This window comes from Arachis stenosperma, chromosome 8, assembly GCF_014773155.1.
Source record: "Arachis stenosperma cultivar V10309 chromosome 8, arast.V10309.gnm1.PFL2, whole genome shotgun sequence".
Taxonomy (NCBI): domain Eukaryota; kingdom Viridiplantae; phylum Streptophyta; class Magnoliopsida; order Fabales; family Fabaceae; genus Arachis; species Arachis stenosperma.
In genome coordinates, this window is record NC_080384.1 from 25,314,812 (window position 1) to 25,326,723 (window position 11,912).

Here is an 11,912-nt window from a genome sequence, read left to right on the forward strand (position 1 = left end):
ACTGGTCTCAATATTCTTCGCTTGGTAAGATATCTCATATTTTTAGCATACTTATATTATATTAACTTCTTTAAATTCAAAATTTAGAATTGTTTTTATCAAATAACTATTTCTTTATGTGATTACTTCAACATAATATTTCTTTATAATAACTACACTTATATTTACACTTTGCAGATTATCCAAGAAGACCCATAATGCAACTGTCATGCTTCCGTTCAAATAGTAACACTCAACTTCCACTTATATCCATGTAGTCGAAACTATGTGTTTTTATTAGAATACTTGACCTGTTTACTATTTGCTGCTCATTTTTTTTTCATCTTATCCCAAACTATATAATGTAGGAGATAAATCATCATTCTGATTTAATTTATAAGACCGCTAACCACTAAATTTTCTCATCGTAATATAAAACAATGATTATATCACAATTTACACATGTTTATGAAATTTATTATACACGTTAAAAACTAAATTACATTATAAAATATATTCGATGAGTATTATTACTTGATGAGTATTATTACTTAACCGCGCGTACGCGCGGGTCATTTGCTAGTTAATATATAATAGTTAACTAGTCAAACAGTAAATTCACACCCTATTTAACATTGTTAGAGGGTCTCTGAGAGAGTGACAACTGTCCAATGTAGTTTTGTTTTTTTCCTCTTCATGATCTATCTATTTATTATATAAAAGAAGAGTTGCAAAACAGTAACACACGGCCAGATATCTCAACAGCTGTCCAATTTTTTTACTGTTTTTGGCATTTCTCCAATCAACACCTGTCCTTATTGCTACTGAAATTACAATCCAATGCTATATATACATTGGTAACTACAACCCTTGCCCTTTCGCTAGAATTTCAATCATTTTCAAAATCTCAGACCTGGTGTTAGGTTATCGGGGAAGACGTTTATCCGGTGGGTTGAAGGGAGTGAATATTGCAACAATCTCAAAACCACCATCTAGCAGAAGAAAACAAAAATGCTAGCTTTTGATTGGATGATTAGATTAAACAAGGGATTGGGAACTCATTATGTCTGATGGAGAAAAGGAAACGAAGCAGCAATCTTTTTCCCAATTCTAAGGTACCTTTTTATCTGTTGTGTTTAGCACTGCTAGAGCATCAGCAATCCCAAAACGATGGAAGGGTAATGCAGCATATTGCAATAATTTGAGCGGATCTATGACAAATTTTGGGCGCGGTTCTTCAAAAATTTTCAAATTTCAATCCTTTTTTCTATCTATTTCTGGATTCCTCTCTCCTTTATCCACAGAAATCAGAATCACTCTCTTCTCTTCAACCCTCCTTTTCTTTTCTCCCTTCTCCTCCTCATTTTTTATCTTCATATCACCATCTGAAAATTATGGTAATTTTTTTTCTTTCTCTTTCTCTTAATATATCCTCATTTTTATTCTTATTAAACTGTGTATTTATGTTCTTATTAAGCTTCCTGTGTTGCTGTTCATAGCAATAAACAAAGCACAGAGCAGAGTTTGAGAAAATATGAGTTTGGAGATCATTGGAAGCTTGGAATCGAGGAGGGTACCAAGCCTCAGGTGTACAATGAAGAGCATGAGAACAAGGATCTTCAACAATGTGTCACCACAGCAAGAAACAGAGATTGCAGAACTGGAGGTCGGAAAAATAAAACGATCGAATCTGCTGCACATCACGCTCCTAAAGCAGGAAGGAAAGATTCTTTCTTTCTTCTTCTTCTTCTTCGTCCAAATGCATACTATTTCTACTGTTAGTATCTATTCTGAGTGGGGTTAACACTATTGGGCTTCGGTTTTCAACATTGGAGTTCTTTTCTTTTGCTGATTGCTTCAAGTATTAATTTTTTTTTGTCGTTTTTCTTTTGCTATTTAGGTTTGACACGTATACAAACGAGTTGTAGCTTAAAGTGTTGTCATAAATGGTTGTGTAATTCGCGGTAAAATAGGTAATAGGATTTTTGCAGAACTCAAGCGCCTCGATTTTGACAACAAATTACTTCGGCTTCTTTCTTTCTTTCTTATAATTTTGATTTGCTTACTAGGTAAGTGGAATCTAATTTTGTTGCAACCAAAGTCCTTTGCAAATTCTTAATTGTTTGTTATCCGTCAAACTTTCTCGCGAACCTTATTGCTATTCGGTTTTTTTTTTATAATTCATTTCCTGTGTTTTCTTAAGCTATGCAGGAAAAATTGGAAGAGGTTGAGACAGCAGCAGATAATGTGTCAGTCATAAGCAGAGAGTAAGCTTTTCTTGGGTAAAGAAGGAATCAGTAATTACTGATATATGATATAAGAAGAATGATGAAATTGATGATGAGATCTACTAATTATTGTCTCAAATAGAATTTCATGTGGTTCTTATTCTTATTCTTATTAATTATTATGGTATTAGTATGGCCTAACTTTGAGTTTGATGCAAAACGTGGAAAGTACAAATAATTGTACCTTTTAACGAATGAATCTTTGGTTTCATTGTTAAATATTGTTCATGAAGGAAGGTTGAATTTGTTATTTGCATTATCACTTGGATTCTTTAAATATGGGTTTGTGTCAAATTTATTAACTTCTCTTTATTTTATCCCAATTTGAAACATTTTTATATAGTTGTGGTTGTTTGAAACATTGGGTAATCACTATAAGTTGTGCAGTATCAGTGAAAATGCATGACTAAGGTAATTAGCAACTAGATTGAAAATTTACTTGCCAAACATGTATTGTTACTTCTGAAATAAAGCTTCAACTGATAGTAAGCTAGAGGTCTTCAGGTACCAGTCTTTATTCAATGAATTCAAACATCATATATTTTTTTAGTACATCTATTTTCTCCAGTTTAATCAAAATGGATGACTACACTATGCAAATGGAAAAGTTTACTATTTAATATTACTTAATATTAACATTAAACCTGAGCAATTCATATTAACTGTTCTCTTTTATTTTTCTATAAATTTAACTGAGGGTTTTTGTTTTCGGTTTCCAATTTACAAGGTGACGATGAATTCGATGGATATTACTTCCAAAAGAAGTACATTGAAGGTAATTCTCCATTATAAATAAATAATAAATAATAAAATTGGATCTTCTAAGTTTCTCCCTCTTCTTAATGAGGATTCAAAACTTCTCATGTTTTAAGTTGTGTTTTAATCTCCACCATTAAAAGATAACATTCAATTTTAATCAATGGCAAAGATTGAAAGATGACAAACAACATGAAAAGACAATAATAACATGAGAAGATCCAAATACAGCAAAAAAAAAAGAAGGAAAGGAAACAATAATGTGTACTAGAGTGTTCTGAGTGTAGCACCTGTGATTCATGAACATCATGGTAGCAAAATCATTGAAAACTTTTGAAGTGGTTATCTGGTCATCTTTGACATTTGCTTGATTTCCAGCATTTTGATTATTATTCCACCCACAAGTTAGGACCTAAGAGGTTCCTTTTAGCATTATTTTACTTATTACTCCAATGCATGTTGGCATATGTGGTTTAGATAGGAAACATGAGATATTTTAATAGAGAAAATGGTAAATAAGGTACAGAGTTGTCAAAGATGTTGCCTCATGTTCCAATTTGTTCTTTGTTTCTTGATCCACATGTTAATAAATTTGAATTCTGAAACAATTTAGAGCATAGAAAATGCTATCTTTTATGACCAGCAAGTGGAACATTGAATGTGCGACTTGAACTACTTGAACTATTTGTAGTTGCTAAGTCGAATAGAGGTCGAGCTTCTTGATTACTTGCTTTTTGGTATTACTTTTAGTGCTAAGGTTTCACATGGATTAAGGACTACATTAGGTGTTTTCTTACTCATTTACTCTCTTGAGTGTTGTGTAGGTATAGTGGTTCATTTTTATTTGTGATTGAGGGGTTATTTTTGTGATGCAGATGGAGCATGGAAAAGGTGATTTTGATGTCAATGATTATGGTGAGGAGAATAAGGAGGAACAAGGAGAAGAGGAAGAAAATGGTGAGGAGGGAACAATTGAGGAAGCTCAAAGTGGATCGAATAATAATGAAAAGGAATAAGTTGAGAAATATATAAGGATCTTCATCACCAGGAGCTGTAAGAATTATTAACCTTTTATTCTTAACCTTCAAATTAGTTTTGGACTTTTAGGTGAGGAGTTATTAGACTTTTTAGTATAATTTTTCAGGTATCATATTATCCATAGGTAATTTTCTAATTGGATTTACTACAGTCAAACTTTTGTTTCTAATTGAATTTCACAACTTCTAAGATTAACATGATCTTGGGTCTTCTCGAAATTTGTTATATGATCGTGCATTTCCTTTATTGTTATAATTATTGTTATATGATTTTACAGTTCCTTGCAACATAAATGCTCATTACGAAAAAAGAAAAAAAAAAAGATAAACGGCTATGCCATTACAACCATAGATATTTGTTATTGACAAAGGTAGGAAAGTAAAAGTAAGGACATCACAAACCACTTACAAAATAAAGAAACATACTTCAACAATATAGAAGTACATCTCAAGATGAAAGGAAACCAGCTTCGGTTTCATCTTTTAAATGAATCAGCTTGGTTATCTTGGTCTTATATATCATAATTCTTGCTGCATTGTTCATATTGTCTGAGTAAAAAAAATCATAATTGATTAGCAGGTTCAAGTGCTCAACATGGCATCACATTATTATTAGAGCTTTTTTAGACCGAACCTGCTCTAATATGACATAGTGGATAGCGTAGTTTTAATTCTATTTATTTTGTTTGGATTAACAATTTTAATTATGTTTATAATAGCATTGCTATAATTTGAAATTTCAATAGATATATAACTTAGTATTTCATTATGGTAACATAACAATGGTAGGTGGTAGTAGTATGCAGTGAGAGTGGTTCCCACTTTTCAGCAACCAGTTGGGCCGAGATTGTAGCTGAAGATTTGAAGTTTATCTTAAAAGTAAGATTAGATGGAAGGGAGATTTCAGAAGTCCAGAGAAGTAGGGGTGAGCCAGAGATGGAGGAAAACATGATGGGGAAGAACAATGATCTTCAAGAATGTGTCACCACATCAACAAACAAAGATTGGAGAAGTGGCTGTCAGAATTCTGGAACGGCGATGGAATCTGCTGCACGCCACGCCTCTGAAAATAGGAAAAGATCCCTTCTTTCTTCTTCTTCTTCTAAATGCATACTGTTTCTACTGTTAGTTATTTATTTAAAAGTGTGGTCAACACTATTGGGCTTCAGGTTTGAACATTAGTGTTCTTTTCTTTTGCTGATTGCTTCAAGTATTCATTTTTTTTGTTGTTGTTTGTTTTGCTAATTAGGGTTTTAGACATATACAAAGTTGCAGCTTAAGTTATTGTTGTAAATGGTTCTGTATTTAGTAGGGAACACCTCTGAATCTCATCATCAATCACCTGGTGAGTTGTTACCACGTCAAGGCATTTTTTTAATTAAATATATAAAGTAGTAGAGTATGATTTAGCTAGGTTGTTGGAAGCTTTTTGTTTCATGCATCAAGAGTGTTTATATCTTACTTTGCGTTACATGAAAAATATTATTTTTTTAATGGAAGGGTGCGGACAGATAACAATAACAAAATTGTGCTAAATTAAGTGATTATTTCACCAAAATAACTTTTATGTCTCAATAATAAAATCAAATTCACATTCTCATTTAATCAAATCCCACTACTAGCCACTAAACCCGGTTCAATTTTGTCTAATCATGCTTGGTTTTTCTAATTTTATTTATAAAAAAGTTTAGGGGCTAGCAATTTTATTGAATTCTGGTCAGTATATAACTAGCAAAGAAAATGAGCTATTGGATGAAATCTCACACCATTAAAATCATCATTGATGGTTGTTTCATGGCTATAATTACAAAAGTTGTTGGCTCCTAGCACTCCTCTTTATTTATTATATATAGGAGAGGTTGGTACAGGAGAATGCTTTGCTTTTGAACACTATCTTAAAGTTCTGCAAAGATATTTCTAAGGTGCAAATTATTAGTATATAATTTTGTCTTTGAATGAATAATTATTAGTTCCTTTTTCATTTAGCAATTTTATTAATGGATTTAGGATTCACATCCAATTCTAATTATCTCTCTCACCTGAGTCCTGCTCTCATTCCTTCTCATATCCACTTTCTTCTCTTTGAATTCCAATTGCACCTGAGTCCTTCTCTCATTCCTTCTCATATCCACTTTCTTCTCTTTGAATTCCAATTGCAGACTAGGTAACCATATACAATTATAAAGGCAAACATTGATTCATGTAGTTTAGTTTTAAAAATATTTGATTCCATCATATTTTAGTCCTTTTAACAGTACATATGTAAGAACATTAAGAAGAGTATTTATAAGTTGTGATCAAGACATGGATGGTAGCCTTATTGATGAACTAAATGAATATCAGATTTTGATCGAGTCCTCTTTCTTTCCTTTTGTTTTTTTCTTTTTAAATTTTGCATAGCGTGAATGTATCTGTCTTTAGTTTTAGAATTCATAGATCGACGGGTTAGATGCTTCAGTGCATTGTTGCAGCCATCTGAATTATCAAGATTCAAAAGACTTATAGAGCAAAATTCAAGAGACTTAGATGCTTCAATGCACCATTACCTTTCCAGGCTTTATTTATTCCATAATATCTTTCTAAAGAAAGGAAGTACAGAGACGTTTTGGACAGCTCTAAGAAAGTTTGGACATGATAATGATTTTAAACTTTGAGATGGCTTCCTTCCAGTTCCACTTTAGAAGACTTTTGATCAAGTCATATTTTTATTTTATTTTTTTACTATCTTAAAGTTTTAATTTTTTTCTATGTGGTATTTTCATTTAATGATTAATTGTTATTTGGTTCATACAATTTTATAACAAAAATGTGTCTAATTGCTAAAGTAGATTAGTATATGTTACATATAAATGTACTAACAAATTCAGCAATAAATTTTCAATTTGAGCTATAGACATTACATGTAGTAGAGTTTGTTGGCAATACACGATGAAGTCGCTTTGACAAATATATAGTCTTGCTTTCCATTAAATACTTGCTTCACTTTAAACTTCCCAAGTCAGAGTACATAACTTATTTTTGGTAGTACTGAAAATTAAAAAGGGATCTTTTCGTGCCAGCCAATTTGAGCCTCCGATTGCAATTGGAAATTAAAAAAAAAATCCATATTAATAACAAACATCACTAATCCATAATTGAGGATAACATCTCATTTTCTTTACTAAAAAATTGAGCCTTTAAAATTACCTAACCTTAAGCCTTTTAAACTACTCAGTTTTTACCCACTTGCTAAAATTGATGTAATCGATGAAATTAAAAATACCTCCGCCCATATTTTCTTTTGAGATATCCATTTAAGAGTACATATCTGATAGATATTTAACAACAATCATATCTCTATTACAAGTTGGCTTACAAATAATAACTACCTTATTTTTCTTTAATAGATCATGGAATGATTATTTATCAGACCCCAATCTACAGAACTACAATATTGAGAGACAAAATGAATCATATGCAGAAGAGAATCAAGGTAAAATTGTGTTGTTTAAGTAGTTATCAATTTCATGTCATGTTTAAATTGAATTAAATTAAAAAGTGGGAAACATTTTTCAACTTTCTTTCGGTTCACACATACAAATAGTTAACTTGCTACCTTCTGCCTTACTAACAAATCATAATATTACATTACAGGAGAACAGACCAGCAGCACGATATTCATAATGACTCAGAACCAATCCCACACGGTTAATAGTTAAAAAAATTATTCCGCTTTTTTCAAAATAGCTCTATAGAATTTCAAACTCACTATATTTTTCATATCATAGGTTATCTAGACCTTGGAGATCCCAATTTCAAATGCCGACATTGTGGAGCTGAGTTTTTGGTATCAAGAACGAATTAACAAAAACTATAATACAAGGATTCCAACTTTCACTTTGTGTTGTCGTCAGGGCCAAGTTGAATTACCTAGACTACAGGAGGCGCCTCAAATATTGAATGATCTAATTTTTGGTTGTGATGCAAAGGCTAATCACTTTCAAAAAATAAGCGCACATACAATAGTATGTTTGCTTTTACTTCATTGGTGGCAAAATAGATAGATGTATTTAACCACACGAGGGGTCCTCCTACATTTATATTACATGGTCAAAATTATCATTTAATGGGAAGCTTATTACCAGAAGAGGGAAGTTCAGCAAAATTTGCACAACTTTACATCTATGATACACAAAATGAGATCAAGAATCGCAGTTTCATTCTTAGGTATTAATTTAGTATTACTTCAATCTTGCCTCTATTTATTAAGCTTTATTGATAGTGAGCATAATTATTAAACAACAAAATTCTTTTTGACAGCTCTGGCAACAAAACCAACCAATGGAATTTGGAGATCATATCTGATGTTATTGAAATGCTGGATCAACATAACGTTCTTGCAAAAAGTTTTCGCATGGTAAGAGACGTAATCAGAACTAATCCACAAACTAATGTTCGTTTACGTCTTATTGGGAAAAGGGGCAAAGATGGGAAGGCGATATAATCTACCATCTGTTGATGAGGTTGCAGGTTTAGTTGTTGGAGATTTTGATTCAAATACAAAAGAAAGAGATATTATTGTCGAAACAAAATCTGGCCAACTTCAACGAATTTCAAAACTCAACCCATCATATTAGGATTACAATATCCTTTACTATTCCCTTATGGTGAAGACGGCTGGAGAGAAAACATCCTTTTAAACAAATTGCCGAAAAATTCTACACAGGAAAGCTCCTACGTTTAGCATGAGGGATTTTTTTTGCATTTAGAATCCAGCATAGATCAAGTCGTGAAGGTGTTGTTGTATTCTCGACGACTTTTTCAACATTTTTAGTTGATGCATTCTCAATGGTTGAAGCGGCTAGACTTAAATATGTATACTCAAAGCAAAGACAATTTAGAGCTGAAATCTATAAAGGTCTGAAAGATGCAATTATGAACGGTGAAACTGAGGCATCGTCACTAGGCAAGCGTATTGTTTTACCTGCAACATTCACAGGGGGACCACGATATATGATTCAGAATTACCAAGATGCAATGGCAATTTGTAGGTCAATTGGTTATCCAGATTTATTTATAACAGTAACTTGCAACCCCCAATGGGAAGAATTGAAGCGTTATTGTAAGGAAAATAATTTAAAACCTGAAGATAGACCAGACATGGTTTGCAGATTATTCAAGGCAAAGTTGGACATACTCATCAAAGATATCCAAAAGAATAGAATTTTTGGTACATCAAGAACAGGTAATACTCCAAATCCGCACTTTTCGTGGGAAAATGTTAACTATTTCAATCCATTATAATACTATCATACTTAATGCATATTTATTATTGCAGTTATATATACTATTGAGTTTCAGAAGCGTGGATTACCCCATGCACACATACTACTATTTCTTGCACAAGAGCATAAATTTTCTGGTCTTGATGACATAGACAATATTATCTCAGCAAAATTCCAGATCAGACTCTGGATCCAGATACTATCAGGCAGTTAAGGCTTTTATGATGCATGGACCCTGTGGAATTGCAAACAAAAATTCACCTTGCATGGAGAACGGTGTTTGCACCCGACATTTCCTAAAAAATTCGTAGAGTTTACCACCATCGATCAAAATGGATATCCACTTTATAGACGTCGAAATGACGGTCATACCATTGAGGTTTCAGGTATTCATTTGGATAATCGGTAGTTGTGCCACATAATAAGTTCTTATTAATGAAGTATGGTGCCCATATCAATGTTGAATGGTGCAATCAATCAAGATCGATAAAGTATCTTTTTAAGTATGTTAACAAGGGAAGTGATCGAATCACAGCTTCTTTTTATTCACTTCAACGCTTCCCAATTCTAATTCAATCATAGATGAAGTGAAAATGTATTATAATTGTCGGTATATCTCTCCATGTGAATCTGCTTGGAGAATATTTGAATTTGATATTCACTATAGAAGACCTTCAGTTGAACGGTTTAAGCTTTCACTTGCCCGATGAACAACCAGTTATCTTTGAAGATCAAGACAATTTGCAAAGAACTGTTGATAAAGCAACAATTAAAGAATCCATGTTCATAGCTTGGTTTCAAGCAAGCACAGACTATGAGGCAGCTAGACAATTAACTTATAACAATTTTCCAACTGAATTTGTTGGAAACGCAGCCTGAGAATATGGGAGCCAAGGAAACAAACACTGTTATTGGTAGATTATTCTTTATCCCTCCATCTGCAGGTGAATTATACTATTTAAGAATGTTACTCAACATTGTTAAAGGGCCAAGAAGCTATGAAGAACTTCGGTCTTTCAATGGTGTTGTGTTTATCCTACATTCAGAGATGCATGTTACGCGCGTGGGTTACTTGATGATCAAAAATACATTGATGCTATTGAAGAAGCCAGTCATTGGGGTTCTGGATATTATCTGAGAAGCTGTTTGCAACTCTTTTGTGGTCAAATTCAATGACTCGGCCTGAAGTAGTTTGGCAGAGATGTTGGACTTTACTTTCAGATGGGATACTACATAGTCATATAACTATGTTCAATTTACCCGGTTTGAACTTATTCATTAATATCTACATTTGCTTTGCTACAACTTTCTTCATCAAATGTCCACATGATATCATTTATTATATTGATATTAATATGAAAATTGTTGAAACTTTTTAGCAAATATAAATGTCACAATGTACAATTAAATGTCTTAAGGTGTTTTTATTTTCTAATACTCATTTTCAATTTTAATTGCAGATTTGGTTTTATCAGACGATGAATTATCAGAACTTACTCTAATAGAGATTGAACAAATACTTAACAGCAATGGCAACACTTCAAGAATATGCAACAATGCCATTTCCCAACATGGATAACATCCACAGCATGAGACATGGCTCTTTGCAAAACAAATTAATATTAGATGAACTCCGCTATGATCGAGTATGTTGGCTGAGCAACACAAGCAATTTTTATCACAAATGACAATAGAACAAAATATGTATATGACCAATCCTTCAAGCTGTCAATTCAGATTGTGGTAAAGTTTTCTTCTTATATGGTACGGAGGTACAGGAAAGACTTTCGTTTGGAATACTATCTCAGCTACTCTTAGATCAAGGGTCAAATTGTCTTAACAGTTGCTTCAAGTGGAATAGCTTCACTCTTGCTACCTGGAGGAAGAACAGCTCATTCCAGGTTTGCAATCCCCCTAACTCCTGATGATATTCCACCTGTAATATAAAACAAGGAAGCCCACTAGCTGAGTTAATTTTGGCAACCAAACTTATATTTGGGATGAAGCCCAATGATGAATAAGTTTTGCTTTGAAGCACTAGATCGAACTATGAGAGACTTGCTTCAGCACACAAATCATTCAGTTTACGTTGCCATTTGGGGGAAAACAGTCGTCTTTGGTGGTGATTTTAGGCAAATCCTCCCAGTGATAACAAAGGGATCTAGACAAGATATTGTTAATGCATCGATTAATTCCTCTTATCTATGGCATGAATGCAAGTTATTAACTTTAACTCAGAATATGAGATTAAGGGCTTCAATAGAAGATGAAAGCGTCAAATAACGAAAAGAATTTGCACAGTGGATCCTTGATTTAGGAGATGGAAAGCTTGCTCATTCAGAATGGATACAACATGGTCTCTATACCACCTGAACTCTTAATTACAAATTTTGAAGACCCAATTCATGCAATCGTTGAAGCTATATATAGTGACTACCTAAACGATCCCACAGAGTTCAGGAATTTGCATGGCCGTGCTATTTTGGCTCCAACAATCACGTTGTTGAACAGGTTAATGATTATATGCTAGCTTAAATGAAAATGAAAAAAAAAGTTTATCTCAGCTCCGATTCACCCTCCTTTAAAGA

The 11,912-nt window shown here is 32.9% G+C and overlaps 1 protein-coding gene across 1 annotated transcript in view; it reads left to right on the forward strand.

The window, feature by feature from the left end:
- The first annotated feature begins 11,644 nt into the window (after nucleotides 1-11,644).
- The window catches only part of LOC130945644 (replication protein A 70 kDa DNA-binding subunit B-like), a 3,206-nt gene continuing 2,938 nt past the window's right edge, over nucleotides 11,645-11,912 (forward strand). The window contains exon 1 of the mRNA XM_057874348.1: nucleotides 11,645-11,835. Coding sequence (XP_057730331.1) covers nucleotides 11,645-11,835 — 191 coding nt within the window. The remainder of the gene's footprint in view (nucleotides 11,836-11,912) is intronic.